Source organism: Ylistrum balloti, unplaced genomic scaffold, assembly GCF_031769215.1.
Source record: "Ylistrum balloti isolate Yb309-2 unplaced genomic scaffold, AGI_CSIRO_Ybal_v1 Utg370552, whole genome shotgun sequence".
NCBI classification, from domain to species: Eukaryota; Metazoa; Mollusca; class Bivalvia; order Pectinida; family Pectinidae; genus Ylistrum; species Ylistrum balloti.
Genome location: NW_026782348.1, coordinates 301,554 through 324,031, shown reverse-complemented (window position 1 = coordinate 324,031; position 22,478 = coordinate 301,554). Strand labels below are relative to the sequence as shown.

The following is a 22,478-nucleotide window of genomic DNA, read 5'->3' as shown; positions in this document are numbered from 1 at the left end:
CGCCGCATTTGTGACATTGTTTACCTTTCGCTGGGCAAACCTCATGCTGATCACCGTACCCACAACGACCACACAGTTTTTCAGAAAAATGTTTATTCTGTTTATAGGTACCAGCTTGACTTGTGGTATGTTGACTTGTGGTATGTGTTTTTACTGGTTTTCTCACCTCAGGCTTCTGTTTATTTGTGAACTGTCTCCTGGATTTATTTACACTTTGTTTCAAGGCATTTACCTTAACATCTTCACCAGCCATTGCTTTAACTTGAGTGCTTGTTAGTTCATATGTTCTTGCCACATCCATTGCCTTAGCAAGGGTCAAATCGGTACCGACATTAATCAGTTTCTCTCTGATTTTGGGTTTTTTTTACACCAATAACAATGCGATCCCGGACCATCTCATCATTGTCGCCGTAATTACAGTCTTTAACCATAATTTTCAGTTCTGTTACGAATTGGTCAAAAGATTCCCCATCTTTCTGGACCCGACAATGAAACTTGTATCTGTTGTAGATTGTATTTGAGCGTGGTTTTACATACTCTTGGAACTTTGTGTAGTACGTTTCTAACCGTTTACTTTCGTCTTCAGTTAGTGTCCATGTAGTGTAAATGTTACGCCCCTTTTCCCCAACCCAAATCATCAGATACGAACATTTTTCCGGCTCTGTTTTACCCTGTAGCGGACCCGAAAACATGAAGTCGACATGCTGTTTGAAAGCTTTCCACGTGCTCTCGAGGTCGTTGCTTTGCCAATCCATGATCGGCATTGAACCGGCTAACCCTTCCATTCTGGATGTTTATATGGGTCTTACCACCTTTACCAGTCCTTTTTACAGACGTTTGACTATCGATGGGTTCTTTTCCGGTGTTTTAGGCCCACTTCTGACACCATGTTGTGTACAGAGACACAAAAACTAGCATGGCTGCTTGTAGTTTCGTTTTATTCAACTTCGAACAAACGCTTTACCGACAATATATTACTTGACTAGATTACTTGACTAGATAGATCAAATTCAGTAACCAAACCACTGAGATAGATGACAACTTCCTTCCGGGTCAACAAGAGTGATTAACTTAAGGTTTAAGTTTGTTTCACAATTGTTGTAAAATAAAGTCTATACTTACAAACTGTGATGCTTAAGTAATCTTTGGTAATCTTTCCTGGATATTCTAATGTAAACTATTGTCATCTTCTAATATTGCAAAAACGTCATTTTGTTTTCGTTCATTCATATATATTCGTCAAGAAAACAATCTAAACCTTTCCTTTTTTGGGAATAAACTTCTCGAGTCAGCAATATTGTGAATACATATTGTAATGACATGAACTATTATAATAACTGCTCCCTATATAATATCTAAGTAAGGGATGCTCCCCGACAACTTCCGCTTCCGCCATAGTCAGCATGGCTACCACACATGTAAATGACCATCAGACAGAATACAGTCATATCAGTCTTTAAAACGGACTTGTTGAGTTATTGCATGGTGTCAGAAGTAACAGTAAATGTCCAACGTCAAGGATGAGTGATTATTTTCCTGCGCCGAAGCCATTTTCCTTAGATGGGAACATTTCAGAAAGTTGGAAGCGCTGGCTACAACAATATGAGCTATACATGTGTGCCACTGAGAAGGATAAGAAATCTGAGAAACTACAATGTGCCACTCTATTATCGCTGGCAGGAGAGCAAGTTATAGAGCTGGTAGGTACATTTAACTTCGGAGAGGAGGAAAAGGATAAGATAGAACCTTTGAAACAGAAACTTTCTGAATACTGCATTCCGAAAAAGAATGAAACGTATGAGAGACATGTGTTTAATAGCAGGGTACAGAAATCCGGAGAAATATTTGATCAATTTCTAACAGAGCTCAAAGTTCTTTCAAAAGATTGTGGTTTTGGGAATCTGAAGGAAGGTCTGATTCGAGATAGAATTATAGAAGGGATCGGCAAAGATCAAACCCGGGCACGCCTGTTAAGGGAACGCGAGCTGAATCTGGATAAATGCATTGATTTATGTAGAGCCGCGGAAAGAACTGACGTACAAATGAAAGGTATCGTGTCAGAAAACACTACTGAAAAGAAATCCGTAGATTTGATAAAGAAACAGTCTCAAAAGAATCCCAACCAGAGTTCATACAAAGGAAAAGGCCCACGAGTCCCGCAACATAATACATCTCGATGTCAGAAATGTGGAATGGATCATAAAGGAAGTCCAGGTCCAGCTAAGGAAAAAACTTGTTATAAATGTGGTAAAACAGGACATTACCAGAAACTGTGTAGGACAAGAACCAATTTTAACAACAACAATTTGAAAACGAAACCAAAACACCAACAGAAAGTACACTCAGTCGAGACAGATCAACAATTCTTTGTAGATGCAGTACATGACAGCAACAAAACTGATGATTCATGGATAGTTAACATTGATGTCAATGGATGTGCTATACCGATGAAGCTCGACACAGGCTCAGATGTCAACATTATGGGTATTGCAGATTTTAATAGGATCAACAAGCAATGTCATAAAATTAGACTTCACCAGTCAACAGTTAAATTGACAGCCTACAATGGAGGATCTGTCCCAACCAAGGGACAATGTGTACTGGACATAAAATACAAAGGTTTTACAAAGAAAGCGCTGTTTGTCATTGCTAGCAGTGTTGTTAAACCTATCCTAGGTAGAAAGCAGTGTGACAGTATGGGACTTGTCAAACGGGTACTGATGGTGGACAAGGAGGACAGTGTAAAATCACCAGATATTTTCACAGAGTACAAAGATTTATTTGAAGGGCTAGGATGTCTTGCCGACAAAGTAAAGATTAAGTTAAAACCTGATGCAGAACCAGTAGTGGAACCCTGCAGAAAGGTACCATTTGCACTCCACGACCAGTTGAAACAGGAATTAGACAGGATGGAGGAACTACAGGTTATAAAACCTATTGAGGAGCCAACTGAATTTGTAAATTCCATGGTAATTGTACATAAAAGCAATGGAAAGTTGCGTGTTTGCCTGGACCCCAGAAACTTGAATAGGGCTATATGTAGAGAACATTTCAAGTTACCCACTCGTGAAGAAATTATGGCGAAGTTTGCTGGTGCAACAGTCTTTTCAAAGCTTGATGCATCAAGCGGATTTTGGCAACTACAACTGGAGGAAAAAAGTTCCAAATTATGTGCCTTTAATACTCCATATGGTCGATATCGGTTTCTTCGTTTACCATTCGGAATCTCCAGTGCACCAGAGATCTTCCATAGAACTATACACCTTTTGTATGAGAACATGAGGGGCGTGGATACATCCATGGACGATATCATAGTATGGGGAGTTGATCAGGCAGACCATGACAGAAACTTGCGAAACGTGTTAGATAAAACGCGAGAAGCTGGGTTAAAACTACAGCGTGAGAAATGTGAAATTTCTGTGCCCGAGCTAACATTTCTTGGAGATAGAGTTACAAAGAACGGTGTTAAGCCTGACCTCGAAAAGGTCAAAGCTATTCAAGACATGGAAAACCCCAAGTGCAAAAACGATATTCAACGTTTCCAAGGGATGATCAACTACTTAGCGCGTTTTATAAGAGACTTGTCAACGCATACAGCACTCTTGAGAGGTGTGCTAGATAAGAAAAACTGTTGGGAATGGACAGATGTTCATCAGAAATCGTTTGAGAATTTGAAAGAAATTGTCTCAAACAGTCCAGTACTTCAGTACTACGACCCCACAAAGTTGATCAGGATTTCTGCAGACGCAAGTCAGAAAGGACTTGGCGCAGTACTTCTACAAAAGCACAACACCGAGTGGCTCCCTGTTGCGTATGCATCACGGGCATTGACGGACACAGAATCACGATATGCATCGATCGAGCGGGAGGCATTGGCGGTTGTCTATGCATGTGAAAGGTTCCACCAGTATGTGTACGGAGCAAAGTTTGAGGTCGAAACAGACCACAAACCACTATTAGCGATTTTTACAAAAGGTTTAAATGATTGTCCGCCCAGGATACAACGATTCCGACTACGGGTACAAAAATATGACGTAACCTTATTACATACACCAGGAAAGTATATGTACACTGCGGACACGTTGTCGCGAGCTCCAGTTCATGGTGAACAGTCCACAACCGAGAATGACGTTGAGGTATATGTTGATGGAGTCATGGCAAATATTCAAGTCGCAGATCGTAAACTTGAAGAGATACGTGTACAAACACAAAAAGATACAGTGCTCATTAGCTTAAAAAACACCATTATGGATGGATGGCCAGAGAGTCGCACTGACTGTTCTTATGAGATACGACCATTTTGGAACTATAGAGATGAACTGTCAGTGATTAAAGGGATAGTATTCAAGGGATCCAGAGTGGTAATTCCTAAAAATCTCAGGAAAGACATGTTACAGAAAATACATGCTGGACATTTAGGCATGAGCAAATGTAAACAAAGAGCACGCGAAGTGTTATTTTGGCCTAGCATGACTGAGGACATAGAGAATTTGGTGAAAATTTGTGAACCATGTCAAGTTCACCAGAAACAACAGATGGCTGAACCATTATTGTCACACCCAATACCGTCAAGACCATGGCAGAAAGTCTCAACAGACTTGTTTGAACTGGATAGAACCCCATATATTGTTGTCGTAGATGCCTTTTCTGGCTACCCTGAGGTGGTACAACTAACCAATCAAACCTCAACAGCGGTGATCCAAGTCATGAAGACTACTTTTGCTAGATACGGCATACCTGAACAGGTAATGAGTGATAATGGCCCTTGCTATAGTAGCAAGGAGTTTCTTAAATTTGCGGAGGAATGGGATTTTCAGCACGTGACTAGCAGTCCAGGATATCCGAAATCCAATGGTATGGCTGAACGAGCAGTCCAAACTATGAAATCCATTATTCGCAAATGTAAACAAACCAACCAAGATCCACACCTAGGATTATTGGCATACAGAACAACACCTATGGAGAATGGATTATCTCCTGCTGAGATGTTAATGGGTAGACAACTCCGCTGTAATTTGCCCATTGCAACTGGAAAACTAAACAAACCTTTGTCATGTCGTGGAAAGAAAGACAGAGAAAAACACAGAAGTATTATCACGATCGGGTTGCAGTTAAAACGCTTGAACCACTCACAGAAAATACAAAGGTTCGACTTTGTGAACTAGGAAAAAAGAACTGGAGAAAATATGGAACTGTGATTGGTCCGGCAGGACCAAGGTCCTACAAGGTTAAGTTGAATGACAGAACAGTGAGACGAAATAGAAAGGATCTACGTGTAACAGATCCTAACCTTGAACGCGAACTTGATGTGGAACGTGAACCTGATGTTGAACGCGAACCAGAATTTGAAGTTGACTGCAAACCAGAACTTAACCCAGAGCCAGAACTCGGCAATAGTGACATTGAGACGAGTAACATGTACAAAACACGCAGCGGTCGTGTCATTAAAGCCCCCAAAAGGCTGATTGAGGCCTAAAGGAACTTGCCTTGTGTTATAAGACTGTATATATGTTAATGTTTTAGTAGTTGACTAGATAAGATAAATAACACAGAATACAATGGTGTAAAATGAACAATTTTAATTCAATTTGAATCATTTAAAATATTCATCATCTAGTCATATGTGAGCTTAACTAGTTTATATTGAGTTATTGTTAAAGTAGTTAAACCATGTTAGTTATTGTACATCTATTGACTGATTGGTGGCCATGTTTGATATTGTTAATAACATAGATCTTAACTTGAAAAAAGGGAGATGTAATGACATGAACTATTATAATAACTGCTCCCTATATAATATCTAAGTAAGGGATGCTCCCCGACAACTTCCGCTTCCGCCATAGTCAGCATGGCTACCACACATGTAAATGACCATCAGACAGAATACAGTCATATCAGTCTTTAAAACGGACTTGTTGAGTTATTGCACATATCATTTCTCTTCAACAGTGCGGTGAATCAACCATGGTCATGTTTCAGGTCGAATAATTGTAAGCTATAATCCTATGCACAATAAGGCCGAAAATAGTGCGACGAGATGGTAAACAGATTATAGACCAAAACTACACACGTTGGTAACAATAAATTGCAGTCAATTCGGCTTCGCTCTGTATAACACTTGGTTATTAATGTACGAGAATCTGTGGCTCCCCTCGTCCCGGTTTATTACTAGCCCGCTGAGGCGCATCCAAACAGAGAAAGACAACAAAACGGGGCAGTACAAAACAGGGACGAGGGGACCGATATACTGCACGAAAATTGTAATGTTTCATCTGTGACAAGTTAACACCGTGTGGGCACGTCTGTCAATCAGGCGAGGCTAGTACCTGAGGTTAGAGGAGCACAATATTTACCGAATCGAAATGGAAAATTCACCACAGGGAAACCGAAAACATCACGTTGTATCGATGTCCCTAATGCGTGTATATACAATGGATGAATGAGTTAATTGTTATATTACTATCGCCAGTCCTTCATCCATTGTAATGTTAATGAATACAAACATTTTACTCTCTTGGCATAATCATGTGATTCCAATCAGCTGTTTTAGCCATACAAAAATATTTTGTGTTTTTGTCACTTTTATTCTACATTGAATTCAAGACACACTTTGTAATGCTCACAGGGGCTATTGATGATAACTCTTTATCTAGAATGGATAACCTGCCTTGGTACAACTTTCCTCATTTCTTTATTCTGATATCATTTTATTCCGTGTCGCATCTATCCGTGTTTTAGTAGGTCCCGTAATTTTAACTTTCCCCGCTCCATATTTGGTATATATATCATGCATAATTTTGCTCCTTTGCATATCAGTCCTCTCTCTTTTATTAAGGGTTTCAAATATATCTTTTATATATCTATATATGTATATTTAATTATTTTAACCTATTAGTATGGGTTTTTTTTTAAATAATGGTGTGCCGGAGATACAGTCCTAAGAGAAAGTTACAGCGAGCAAACTATCAAATATACAGTTTGTTGTTTTTCTTGGCTTATATTCTAATCTGAGTTTCAAACTCAATATCATAAATCTCTTTCTGACTCCCTGTAATGTAAACCGAATGATGAACACTTTGCCTAAAAGGATGTAACGGTATAATATCACCATACGACGAAACATGAAGATGTCGGTTAATTTACTTAGTAGAGAGTCAGAACTCATATTAGAAAAAAGTTCAGTAAAAGCCAGCTTGGAGTATTGCCTTTTTTTCTTCTTTTATAAATAAACGAGTTTAGTTAAAGTTGACGTGGCTGTGGGGATACACTCGGAACGCTTCAGTTTTGTTCCTTTCTTGACCATTTCTCTATTGATAATGGTAGTTAACCGAAGAAAATCTCTCATCTCGCTGTGTTCACGATTCTTCTGTATCACGTCCGAGAGAGACTGGATAAACCATGAACCTTTGTCGTCGTCTGTTTGGAAACGAGATATATGGTTATGTGTGAACAAATCCGTCGACAAGACAGCAGATTATTAACTGTTCAACAATACAAAATCCGATAAGCTGTAACATTAACAGATAGGTCTCGGAAGTTACATTGAAAGACAGTCTGACTACAGAAAGTAAAATTTAACCAACAGGGTAAGTGAAACACCGTCTGACAGGAAGTAACAATAAATCAACAGGTTAACTGAAACACAGACAGGAAGTAACGATAAGCCAACAGGTTAACTGAAACACAGACAGGAAGTAACAATAAGCCAACAGGTTAACTGAAACAGAGTATGACAGGAAGTAACAATAAACCAACAGGTTAACTGTAACACAGTATGACAGGAAGTAACAATAAGCCAACAGGTTAACTGAAACAGAGTATGACAGGAAGTAACAATAAACCAACAGGTTAACTGAAACACAGACAGGAAGTAACGATAAGCCAACAGGTTAACTGAAACACAGACAGGAAGTAACAATAAGCCAACAGGTTAACTGAAACAGAGTATGACAGGAAGTAACAATAAACCAACAGGTTAACTTTAACACAGTATGACAGGAAGTAACAATAAGCCAACAGTTTAACTGAAACACAGTATGACAGGAAGTAACAATAAACCAACAGGTTAACTGAAACACAGACAGGAAGTAACGATAAGCCAACAGGTTAACTGAAACACAGACAGGAAGTAACAATAAGCCAACAGGTTAACTGAAACAGAGTATGACAGGAAGTAACAATAAACCAACAGGTTAACTTTAACACAGTATGACAGGAAGTAACAATAAGCCAACAGGTTAACTGAAACAGAGTATGACAGGAAGTAACAATAAACCAACAGGTTAACTGAAACACAGACAGGAAGTAACGATAAGCCAACAGGTTAACTGAAACACAGACAGGAAGTAACAATAAGCCAACAGGTTAACTGAAACAGAGTATGACAGGAAGTAACAATAAACCAACAGGTTAACTTTAACACAGTATGACAGGAAGTAACAATAAGCCAACAGTTTAACTGAAACACAGTATGACAGGAAGTAACAATAAACCAACAGGTTAACTGAAACACAGTCTGACAGGAAGTAACAATAAACCAAAAGGTTAACTGAAACACAGTCTGACAGGAAGTAACAATAAACCGACATGTTAACTAAAACACAGTATGACAGGAAGTAACAATAAACTAAAAGGTTAACTAAAACACAGTCTGACAGGAAGTAACAATAAGCCAACAGGTTAACTGAAACACAGTATGACAGGAAGTAACAATATACCAACAGGCTAACTGAAACACAGTCTGACAGGAAGTAACAATAAACCAAAAGGTTAACTGAAACACAGTCTGACAGGAAGTAACAATAAACCGACATGTTAACTAAAACACAGTATGACAGGAAGTAACAATAAACCAAAAGGTTAACTAAAACACAGTATGACAGGAAGTAACAATAAATTAACAGGTTAACTGAAACACAGACAGGAAGTAACGATAAGCCAACAGGTTAACTGAAACACAGACAGGAAGTAACAATAAGCCAACAGGTTAACTGAAACAGAGTATGACAGGAAGTAACAATAAACCAACAGGTTAACTTTAACACAGTATGACAGGAAGTAACAATAAGCCAACAGTTCAACTGAAACACAGTATGACAGGAAGTAACAATAAACCAACAGGTGAACTGAAACACAGTCTGACAGGAAGTAACAATAAACCAAAAGGTTAACTGAAACACAGTCTGACAGGAAGTAACAATAAACCGACATGTTAACTAAAACACAGTATGACAGGAAGTAACAATGCACCAACAGGCTATCTGAAACACAGTCTGACAGGAAGTAACAATAAACCGACATGTTAACTAAAACACAGTATGACAGGAAGTAACAATAAACCAAAAGGTTAACTAAAACACAGTATGACAGGAAGTAACAATAAGCCAACAGGTTAATTGAAACACAGTCTGACAGGAAGTAACAATAAACCAAAAGGTTAACTGAAACACAGTCTGACAGGAAGTAACAATAAACCGACATGTTAACTAAAACACAGTCTGACAGGAAGTAACAATAAACCAAAAGGTTAACTAAAACACAGTATGACAGGAAGTAACAATAAGCCAACAGGTTAACTAAAACACAGTATGACAGGAAGTAACAATAAACCAAAAGGTTAACTGAAACACAGTCTGACAGGAAGTAACAATAAACCGACATGTTAACTAAAACACAGTCTGACAGGAAGTAACAATAAACCAAAAGGTTAACTAAAACACAGTATGACAGGAAGTAACAATAAGCCAACAGGTTAACTAAAACACAGTATGACAGGAAGTAACAATGAACCAACAGGCTAACTAAAACACAGTCTGACAGGAAGTAACAATAAACCAACAGGCTAACTGAAACACAACACAATCTGACAGGAAGTAACAATAAACCAAAAGGCTAACTGAAACACAACACAGTCTGACAGGAAGTAACAATAAGCCAACAGGTTAATTGAAACACAACACAGTCTGACAGGAAGTAACAATAAACCAAAAGGCTAACTGAAACACAACACAGTCTGACAGGAAGTAACAATAAACCAAAAGGCTAACTGAAACACAACACAGTCTGACAGGAAGTAACAATAAGCCAACAGGTTAATTGAAACACAACACAGTCTGACAGGAAGTAACAATAAACCAAAAGGCTAACTGAAACACAACACAGTCTGACAGGAAGTAACAATAACCCAAAAGGTTAACTGAAATGCAACACAGTCTGACAGGAAGTAACAATAAACCGACATGTTAACTAAAACACAGTATGACAGGAAGTAACAATGAACCAACAGGCTAACTGAAACACAGTCTGACAGGAAGTAACAATAAACCAAAAGGTTAACTGAAATACAACACAGTCTGACAGGAAGTAACAATAAACCAAAAGGCTAACTGAAACACAACACAGTCTGACAGGAAGTAACAATAAACCGACATGTTAATTAAAACACGGTCTGACAGAAAGTAAAAATGAACCAACAGGCTAACTGAAACACAGTCTGACAGGAAGTAACAATAAACCAAAAGGTTAACTGAAACACAACACAGTCTGACAGGAAGTAACAATAAATCAAAAGGCTAACTGAAACACAACACAGTCTGACAGGAAGTAACAATAAACCGACATGTTAATTAAAACACGGTCTGACAGAAAGTAAAAATAAACCAACAGGTTAATCAAAATACAGTCTGACAGGACGTGACAAGATTGAACGAAACACGGTCAGACAGGAAATGAATGGCAAGTGGGATAAGAGGTAACAATAAAGCACAGGGCTTACTAAAATGTGGTAAGACAGGAAGTAACAATAAACCGACAGGTTGACTCCAACACATTCTGACAGTAAGTGACAATAAACCGACAGGTTGACTCCAACACATTCTGACAGTGACAATAAACCGCCTTGTTAACAAAATATTGTTTGGTTAACAGTTGGACAGGAAGTCCTGGTTATATGTGTTAAAATCATGATAATACAGTGGTTAATGGACACTTTTTTCAAATTTCATATTTGACATTTGTAATTTGGATATAAAAACATTTGTTCAGCTTAAAATCAACCCCCTTAAAGTCATGACATTGAATGAAAATAAACCAAGGCTATTGATAGTAATTCAAACAACTAAGCAGACTTTTGAATATTCGTCACTTACAGTAACGGTTTAAAACAGTGATATATACTCACAGCCTTGATATCCTGACATATGACATGCATATATCAGAACATCAGAATCGGTTGGTATCTTGGAAATCTTTGGTTCGTCTTGATCACCATCAGACACTATTCGACTGTCTGGATCTTTGTCCCATGACTGTAAAAAGGAAACTTTAAGATGAATCTAAGAAACGATCCCTTACATCAAATACCGACAGCATCCCCTTACCTTATCAACAAAGAATGTACTAACACAATAGTAACATTATGTTGTTGTCCTCCTATTCTTGCCAAAATTATGTTGTCATTACACTATTGTAGCCATCATTATCCTGTTGTCACACTTTTCTAGCCATCATTATTCTGTTGTCACACTATCTAGCCATCATTAAGCTGTTGTCACTCTATCTAGTCATCATTATCCTGTTGTCACTCTATCTAGCCATCATTATCCTGTTGTCACTCTATCTAGCCATCATTATCCTGTTGTCACATTATCTAGCCATCATTATCCTGTTGTCACTATATCTAGTCATCATTATCCTGTTGTCACTCTATCTAACCATCGTTATCCTGTTGTCACTATATCTAACCATCATTATCCTGTTGTCACTATATCTAGTCATCATTATCCTGTTGTCACTCTATCTAACCATCATTATCCTGTTGTCACTATATCTAGCCATCATTATCCTGTTGTCACTATATCTAGTCATCATTATCCTGTTGTCACTCTATCTAACCATCTAGCCATCATTATCCTGTTGTCACTATATCTAGTCATCATTATCCTGTTTTCACTATATCTAACCATCATTATCCTGTTGTCACTACCATCATTTATCCTGTTGTCATCATTATCCTGTTGTCATCTCTAGCCATCATTATCCTGTTGTCACTCTATCTAGTATCATTATCCTGTTGTCATCTATATCTAGTCATCATTATCCTGTTGTCACTCAATCTAGTCATCATTATCCTGTTGTCACTCAATCTAGCCATCATTATCCTGTTGTCACTATATCTAATCATCATTATCCTGGTGTCACACTTTTCTAGCTATCATTATCATGTTGTCACACCTTTCTAGCCATCATTATCCTGTTGTCACTCTATCTAGTCATCATTATCCTGTTGTCACTCTATCTAGTCATCATTATCCTGTTGTCACTCTATCTAGTCATCATTATCCTGTTGTCACACTTTTTTAACCATCATTATCCTGTTGTCACTGTATCCAACTATCATTATCCTGTTGTCACTCTATCTAACCATCATTATCCTGTTGTCACTCTATCTGGCCATCATTATCCTGTTGTCACTCTATCTAGCCATCATTATCCTGTTGTCACTCTATCTAACAATCATTATCCTGTTGTCACTCTATCTGGCCATCATTATCCTGTTGTCACTCTATCTAACAATCATTATCCTGTTGTCACTCTATCTGGCCATCATTATCCTGTTGTCACACTATGTAGCCATCATTATCCTGTTGTCACTCTATCTAACAATCATTATCCTGTTGTCACTATCTATGTAGCCATCATCATTCGTTATCCTGTTGTCACTCTATCTAACCATCATTATCCTGTTGTCACTCTATCTGGCCATTATTATCCTGTTGTCACTCTATCTAGACATCATTATCCTGTTGTCACTCTATCTAACCATCATTATCCTGTTGTCACTATATCTAGCCATCATTATCCTGTTGTCACTCTATCTAACCATCGTTATCCTGTTGTCACACTTTTTTAACCATCATTATCCTGTTGTCTTATTATCTAACCTTCATTATCCTGTTGTCACTGTATCTAACTATCATTATCCTGTTGTCACTCTATCTAACAATCATTATCCTGTTGTCACTCTATCTAGTCATCATTATCCTGTTGTCACTCTATCTAGTCATCATTATCCTGTTGTCACTCTATCTAGTCATCATTATCCTGTTGTCCCATTATCTTGCCATCATTATCCTGTTGTCACTCTATCTAACCATCATTATCCTGTTGTCACTCTATCTAACCATCATTATCCTGTTGTCACACTTTTTTACCATCATTATCCTGTTGTCACTATATCTAGTCATCATTATCCTGTTGTCCTATTTTCTAGCTATCATTTTCCGGTTTTCACTCTATCTAACCATCATTATCCTGTTGTCACTATTTCTAGCCATCATTATCTTGTTGTCACTCTATCTAACCATCATTATCCTGTTGTCACTTGTCACTCATTATCCTGTTGTCACTATCTAGTCATCATTATCATCATTATCCTGTTGTCACTATATCTAACCATCATTATCCTGTTGTCACTATATCTAGTCATCATTATCCTGTTGTCACTCTATCTAACCATCATTATCCTGTTGTCACTATATCTAGTCATCATTATCCTGTTGTCACTCTATCTAGCCATCATTATCCTGTTGTCACTCTATCTAACCATCATTATCCTGTTGTCACTCTATCTAACCATCATTATCCTGTGGTCACTATATCTAGCCATCATTATCCTGTTGTCCCATTATCTAGCCATCATTATCCTGTTGTCACTATATCTAGTCATCATTATCCTGTTGTCACTATATCTAACCATCATTATCCTGTTGTCACTATATCTAGTCATCATTATCCTGTTGTCACTATATCTAGCCATCATTATCCTGTTGTCACTATATCTAGTCATCATTATCCTGTTGTCACTCTATCTAACCATCATTATCCTGTTGTCACTCTATCTAGCCATCATTATGCTGTTGGCACTCTATCTAACCATCATTATGCTGTTGTCACTTTATCTAGCCATCATTATCCTGTTGTCACTCTATCAAACCATCATTATCCTGTTGTCACTCTATCTAGACATCATTATCCTGTTGTCACTCTATCTAACCATCATTATCCTGTTGTCACTCTATCTAGCCATCATTATCCTGTTGTCACTATATCTAATCATCGTTATCCTGTTGTCACTCTATCTAACCATCATTATCCTGTTGTCACTCTATCTAGCCATCATTATCCTGTTGTCACTCTATCTAACCATCATTATCCTGTTGTCACTATATCTAGCCATCATTATCCTGTTGTCACTCTATCTAGCCATCATTATCCTGTTGTCACTCTATCTAACCATCATTATCCTGTTGTCACTCTATCTAACCATCATTATCCTATTGTCAATCTATCTAGTCATCATTATCCTGTTGTCACTCTATCTAACCATCATTATCCTGTTGTCACTCTATCTAACCATCATTATCCTGCTGCCACTATATCTAGCCATCATTATCCTGTTGTCCCACTATCTAGAAACAGTGATGTTCTGTCTTGTCTAAAACTCACCATTATGATAAAGATTTTTGGTTTCAACACCAAGGATTGGCATCTGTTTCCTCGGAATGGATCGCTGAGTTTCTCAATTGTCAACATTTTGGTTTCCCCATATCCTTTAATGAAGCCACGTCCACCGCTTGCCATGACAACACACATAAAGCAGTCGGTTTCACTAGGCATGGCGTCTGACGCTTTAGATAACATATAGAATTCAAACATTAATCATCACACTATATTTACATAAATCTATTAAACAGCATATTACTCGGAAATTACAACATCATGTTGATGAGTACAAAGCAGAATATTTGGTAAAGAATCCAATAGCAAAATTATTTCCTACGTAAATAAATTAGAAATCTTGTCACTTAGGCGTGAGCACACTACCTTTTCCCAAATGTGTTACCAACTCTTCCACTGACAACTTAGTTATAATTGTGACTTTGAAGCCAGTTTCCATAAGAGTATTCTCCATCAATTTGGAATCCTTTTCTCCGGTGGACTTTGAAAGATTGTTGATAATGAGTGCCTGGCGAGAATATTCATTCTCACTTCTAAATCTGTATGCTTTGCTCGTCAGGTCATATTGGCTCCTCACCGGAACACTGGAACTGAAAATACCATGATTCTGGCTATCTATTGTAAGTAAGTTTGGTAAAGACTGAAGTAAACCAAAAGTCCCGAGTTCGAATCATAGCGAAGGCATTGAAAAGGACCTATTTTACATATGTATTGTTTTGTCTTTGATTATATGATAATGTAAGATATAAGTTGTTAAGACACAGTACACGAAAGGAAATATATAGAACAACAAAACAAAGGAGGAGTGTCAAAGTGAACCTGCCTACTTCTACTCTGTGATAGACCTTATAACATCTAGGGCTGTATATAAACAGCATGCTATTAAAACACAAGATTTTGTATTTCTCATTGAATAATTGGGGGTAAAAGTAGGGGAAGATGAAGCGAAATGGTTAAAGTTCTGATATATTATTTGGGTAAAAGTTGTAATTTTCGTGTTTTCTGTTCAAGTAGTACTAAGTGTGAAATACAATGTGAAAATTAACAATAACGTAGATTGCATTCGAATAATTAAAAACCGGTTTATTTTCACGTCAAGTAGGTTTTTTATTTACCTAAAGCCTTCCATTAATTAACATTTGAAAATTTGACAATGGTAATTTCTACCACGATGGATTTTATCCACATGCGACCATACAGGACCCGCCAGGGCCTGGTCAGGTCACCCCACACGCTTAATTTGAGCCTGAAGAATGGACCCACATGTGACCATACAGGGCCCTCGAGGGCCTGGTAATGGCACCGCACACGCTTAATAAGGCCCTCAGAATGGACCTACATGTGACCATAAAGGACCCTCGAGGGCCTTGTAATGGCACCCCACACGCTTAATAATGCCCTCAGAATGGACCTACATGTGACCATACAGGACCCGCGAGGGCCTGGTAATGACACCCCACATGCTTAATTAGACCCTGCAGAATGAACCCACATGACATTCACAAAGTTTTATAATAACGAGTAATAATAGATGCATGCAACAATGTTAAAAATATATAGCATTATTATCACTCAGAACTGTACGGCAAATATGTAAACTACATATAGCATGCAGGGTAAATATGCACAAGGATGAACGGAGTAGAAATGTAAATATATACAATGTACTGAGTAGTGGCGTTATTGAAATCTGTAGAAGCTTTGGGTGATATGTTGTTTCGAATAAATTACTATCAGAAAGTCGAACCTAATCTAACCAAAATTTGTTTTCTAATCCTACCTCTCTTTCTTTCGAGCATGAGAGTCTTGTTTTTCTTCAGTATCGGCTGGAAGCTTTCGTACGGAAGCATCGGCTTGATCTGTACCGAAACAAAATTCAAAAGGTGAACAAATTAAAATTCCTAGATTGATATGGTATGTTGGTTTTTAGTCTGTATGAATTATGTCGATGCAGAGCAGATATAGAAGTATATTCATAAGGGTAGGAATCATATCCACTCAAAATGTTTTCTTAAAGATATTTCAAACGATAAATTTTGAATTTTAAAAAAATGTTATAGTTTTTGTTATCAAATTAATTTTAATACGTTTCTGAATTCTATAACGGTTTTAAAATCTAAACAAGATGCCGCAAAGCGTGGCATTATCCTTGAAGTTGTAGCTCAGAAAAAGCCTTCTTTTGAGGTTATATGTGCAGAAAGTTTTGTGAAGTTGAGTGGAACGGTTTGGAAGTTATAGCCCGGAAAAGCCCTCTTTTGGTGTTTTCTTATTATGTTTCCATGGTAACAAAAAAATATAATTAGTGAAATGTCGACAATAGCAAAAGGCACAACTAGGGCAATGACTTAATATATACATAAAGTTTTGTGAAGTTGAGTTGAATGGTTTGGAAGTTATAGCCCGGAAAAGCCCTCTTTTGGTGTTTTCTGACTATGTTTCCATGGTAACAGAAAAAAAATATAAAAAGTGAAATGTCGAAATAGCAAAAGGCACAACTAGGGCAATGACTTGATATATACAGAAAGTTTTGTGAAGTTGAATTGAACGGTTTCGAAGTTATATCCCGGAAAAGCACTTGGACGGACGGACGGAGCCCAATTTAATAACCCCCGCAAATGTGTTTCGCGGGGATAATTATAGACCAACATTCCTGCCTGCGGTTCACTGAATGCTACATAGCTAGAGAAATACAGGTTAACTAACTGCATCGGTACATAAATAGCATTTATCTTTTTCATGGGGGGGGGGGGGGGTTGATAAATAAGAAGCCTCTAACAAACACAGAAAAACAGACACAGATTAAATGGATAAAGTTGACATCCTATGGACATCTTCACTCTATAGTGCATATAAGGAAGTACTGTACTTGTATGCTATGGATATAAGCCGGAAACTATAAAATAGGTGTGAGAGAGGACAAGTCGTGGAAATCGTCGGGGCCGAGATCTTTCTTCTCTCACTCATATCGTACAGGCTTATCTATAACTTAACAGGAGTGAGTGGTAAGTTGTGAGCCGTGTATTGAGAAATTAAGCAGTGATGTCCTTTTCCAGCTCTACTGGTGTCATTTGGTCAGTTAATGTCGAAGAGTTAGCACTTGAAAGAAAGCAAGGCAAGTGACTTTTACAAAATGGACAAAATCGCTGAAACAGCAGTAATTCCCTATTTGCATACGAAAGTTCTAGCACATAAGGATATCCATACTGATATGGTAGCAACACTAGGGAATGATGCCTCTTCATATGCTACAATGAAAAGGCGGGTGGCTTTAAGCGTGGCAAGGCAGAGCTTTGGTGATGACGCCCGTCCTGGAAGGCCTGTCACTGTGGCAACCCCAGAAATGGTCAATAAAATTCATGATATTGTTATGATTGACAGCAGAGTTACAGGAAGACGTATAGCCAGCACTTTTCGTATTTCACAGGAAAGAGTACATTTCATTCTTACGGGAGATCTTGCAATGAGAAAGCTCTCAGTCCGTTGGGTACCAAGATTCTGACAATTGATCAGAAGACCAACATGCGAACTTTGTCGCGTGCTTATAGGAACCTCATAGAGGCAGATCCTACTAACACTCTGCAGAGGTTTATGGGTCCGTGATTTCACCCCAGAGGCCAAACAACAACCTAAACAATGGAAGCACACTGGTTCACCCCACCAAAGAAGGCAAAGGCTGTTCCATAAGCTGGAAAATTTATGGTCTCGGTTTTAGGGGATGATGATGGTATTCTGATGGTAGATTATCTGCATAAGGGACAAATAATCAATGACATATGTCATGCATCACGTTTTAGGCAGCTGAGAGAAAACATTTAACTCAAGCGCGACGGAAAACTCAGTAAAGGCGTGTTGTTCCACCAGGACGATACCTCTGTTCACAAGTCTGACTTTGCCATGGCTGCCATTAAAGGACGTGGCTTTGAATTAATTGAGAATCCGCCTTATTTATCTTATCTTGCTCCAATATTTTCATCATTTCCGGTAACTAATTTCGGTCAGATGATGACGTCATACATGCAGTGGAGAACTTTCCGAACAGTATTGAAAAGGAATTGTTAAAAAGTGGTATTGAGGCTGGCAAACGTGTATAGAAGGGGATCACCTAACATCAACATTGAATGAAAAAGTAGTATTGCACATAACAATAACATCTATAAGCAAACACACAAGTAGTGAATAGAATAAGGTAATTGAAAAGTGTGTTTAAATCGATATCAGGAGGTACCTGCATGCAAAACACTGGAGGTGAAAAAAAGACGAAAAATCGCCTACCGCAGACACTAGAGAACATTAACGCTGGAAGTATGCCCTTTCTTTGAAATTATGGAAGTGATGACCCTGTAAATAATGTGAAAGTCTTTGTATATATGCGTACGATTGTCTTGGTGTATTTTTGTACCAGATGGATGTTCTCGGAATAAATTGCATTGAACTTGTTCATTAATTATGGTTTCCTTTTGGAACATGTCAAGTTATATTTAAACTTGCTCTTCTGACACAATGTTGTCTATAACATTGTACTTTATGTATCCAGACTAGGACAATAGAGAGACTAAACAATCCCGAATTACCTTTAGCTGTCTTATAAATGACTAGCCAATAGCTGAATCACGTATAATAAGACAGTAACAGGTAACATACCCTATTATAGTAGGGTGTTCTCCGAGTGCAAATATTTTTGTAAACAATAGGATGTATTGTTTCAGGAAACAATCACAAGGTAATTATACGTTATTTCATATATACTGCCCTTTTTTACCTGGACTTTACCTGAGATTTACCTGTGTTTCTCACAACCTATATTCACATGATTGAAATATTAAACAAGGTAATAAATAAATTTTATTTGATAAAAAATAATAGATAATTAAATTTGACTTCATTCAGCAATAAAATAAATATAACTGAATGAAATGATCATGTTGGATGATTTAGCACTACACTCTAACATATTTTTTAAAATCATTATGATATGAAGAGAAAAGTATGTGAAATAAAACTAGAGTATTGGAAATAAGGAGAAAAAGTCCGTCATTATTGGCACAGAAAGTGTCACATTTCTGGTAATTGATATCCAATCTACTATTTATCAATGATAAATGATTAATAGTCATCTCAGCTTCATTTACTTAAGGCCTAAGGACCCATCAATACATTATTTGCACACAAACACAAGGTAAAAGGTATATGTGAATATTGTCAATGATCTAACATGTGATGATTTAAATCATTGTTTTTATAAACTATACAATATTATCATAAATATTACATTCAAAATCAAACAAAAATTAAGACATTCAAAAATTTTACAAGGTTTATGAAATATGTTTTATCATACTTAATAAGGTTATACAATAAAATCAATTAAAACGTGAATATTGTTTAAACATATCCTTAAATATTTATATGTAAAAAGAATTATCATGAGCAAAAACCATTGGAAAAAATTATAAATACAAGTAATACTAGTAGTTGAATACCAACAGGTGAAGTTAAACCGTTTTTACCAGTTAGAACTAATACTCTTTTAACGAAAAAGACTATAATCACTATAAAAACAAACTGCCTTGTAGGGGATATAAAATGGTTGTTTTTAGAGATACACCCGTTATAGTAATTAAATTATCAAAATTCATGTATGTAAAGTACAAGATGGCGGAGGACAATTCCATTTATATACACATACATATAGATGGTAGCTGTACTAATATTAACACCCGCACCTCTTCCTCTGTTCTCGAAACAACTGTTCCAGTCTGGAATTTGTTTAATATGTCTATTACATTGGTAATTAAACCAATAAGAAAATCATGTTCCCACTAACACTACAATACAAAGGGCAGTCAAGGAAAGACGAGGACCCCTTTATATCTGGCGACACTTGATACTTCAGAAACTAACCCAGTAACTTAAAGAATAAATAATAGCAACCAGGAACCGGTGAAAATAGAGGAAACATGAAGGTTTTTAATTTCTAGATTTCCTTGATAACACAATATGACATGAAAATTGTTAATGTTTTTTACTTCTTTGATATCACAAGAAGATTTTTTGATTTCTAAATCTATATGATATAACGTTATGTAAAAACTGAAGGAACAGCTTTATTGTACTTTATCCCCAAAGGAAGTACATTTCCCGCATATAAACCTTAAGGTATCAACCTAATAATAATGGCATGATTTCAGTGATGTATACTTGAAACTCATGTCAATATTTCTACATCAAAATCATTACAATTTAGACAATATATTTCCTTTGGACGTGGCCGATCTCCCTATATTACTGACAGAGTAACCTTATATAAAATAGCATGGATTTCTGATTTCATTCTTCTCTCAGACACGTCAATTGTGTGTAACAAGCTAGCGGCCATTGCCTAAATTAAGCATTGAATACGGCTGACGATGATTTTACTTTGTATAAGAAAGGTTACAGGTATGTTATGGGGATAAAATACGAAATAAAGCCAGAAATTAATCTGCTTTTCGTAATAAATCGCTTTCAAAATTTAACATCATATTCAAATAAAAATCTACCCACGATTACCATATTTACACACTAGTTTCCAAACTAGGTCAGCAAAGCCATACAATGGACACCCTGTTACATGTATACCAGCAGGAAGTGAAAGAGCAAACTGACATCCTTAATTCGTGGTGAGTACGAATATTTCATAACACATTTATATCCAGTTAATTAACACCTGGTCATTGTAGAGAGTGGATTTGCTACTCTTAGTCAAATTCTTACTTATTTCAGCAGATGAGTTTTATTTCTTCTAAATCCAACCAACTTTACAGTTGCTTCCGTACCATGAGATCATTAGAAAGAACAAAATAAATCAACATAAACAAGTTGTAATCAAAACCGACCATGTTTATGAATAAATGTAAATCACTAGGGTTAGCAATTGAACGTTTCGAACTCAGCAAGATACACGTACTTACCTGACATTTTACTTTCGTTTTTGTGTAAATCCAGATCGAACGTTTCCGTATAGGAGTCTGTCTAGGACTCTATCTTCGTTAACAATTGATCTGTTGATATGTCTCGTGATTCTAGAATCTAACTAAAACACGTTGAGATATCTTAATTACTGGTACTATGTGATGTCAATTATGTCAATTACTAAACACGGCTCAATCTAAAAATAGAATATATATATATAGACATTCCCGGAAAGTACTTATAGTTTCGTTTGTGGTTGTATCCTACATTTAAAACTTAAACGGGAAAGCTTCCACATACAAACGTACATATATACCCTTCCATTCTACGTACACACACACATCTACACCACCCTCCTCATCACCTACACACCACCTCTCACCCTCACACACACACACACACACACCCTTACATACACAACCACACACCACCACACACACCGCCACCACTACATGAACAAACACACACACACGAAGTTCAACAACTTTAAAAATGGAATGTTTTTTGTCAAAAATATTTCTTGATATACTTCTTCCTTAAATCTACCAAAAGTTGGTAAAAAAATTCGTCTTCTACATCAAAAGCATTACAATTTAGACAATACTTATAACGCCTGTCAATATTTCTATATCTTCCATATTCGATTGCTAATTCTGAGCAGACAGTCGTAATTTACTTATCATCATTCTTCTGCATTTCGGTAAGGATTTTGTAAGATAGAATTGTCGTGTAACTTTATCTACAATGTGTCTAAAGATATCACATGTACTCGTGATATTTATCGAATTGATTAAAGTTTCATTCGCCTGATCGTCAATTCATTGCTTAATGTTGGGCAATGTCATATCTTAACCCCAATTCAAGTTACTTTTTTCATAATTACAAGCCAGGTGAACTTAGTGTTTTGTCTCTGCGTTTCCATATAAAGAAAATCATGTTCCTCCTTTAGTATACAATCATCAGCCTTAACAACTTATTTGATCATTCTAAACAATTTGTGTGTTTTCCAG

General features: G+C 37.0%; 2 protein-coding genes across 2 annotated transcripts; one reads left to right on the top strand and one right to left on the bottom strand.

Annotated features, from left to right (window-relative positions):
• Positions 1 to 1,520: 1,520 nt before the first annotated feature.
• Positions 1,521 to 5,476, top strand: LOC132556146 (uncharacterized protein K02A2.6-like). Its single transcript, XM_060220535.1, has 2 exons — positions 1,521 to 5,088; positions 5,211 to 5,476. Exons 1-2 carry the CDS (start codon positions 1,521 to 1,523, stop codon positions 5,474 to 5,476), a joined length of 3,834 nt encoding a protein of 1,277 aa, XP_060076518.1.
• Positions 5,477 to 6,882: 1,406 nt separating this feature from the next.
• On the bottom strand, positions 6,883 to 21,525 carry LOC132556160 (caspase-7-like). The gene is made up of 6 exons (XM_060220548.1): positions 21,468 to 21,525; positions 16,298 to 16,376; positions 14,884 to 15,107; positions 14,506 to 14,687; positions 11,180 to 11,306; positions 6,883 to 7,416 (listed from the first exon to the last, which is right to left on the bottom strand). Exons 1-6 carry the CDS (start codon positions 21,472 to 21,474, stop codon positions 7,220 to 7,222), a joined length of 816 nt encoding a protein of 271 aa, XP_060076531.1. The 5' UTR covers positions 21,475 to 21,525; the 3' UTR covers positions 6,883 to 7,219.
• Positions 21,526 to 22,478: the final 953 nt, after the last annotated feature.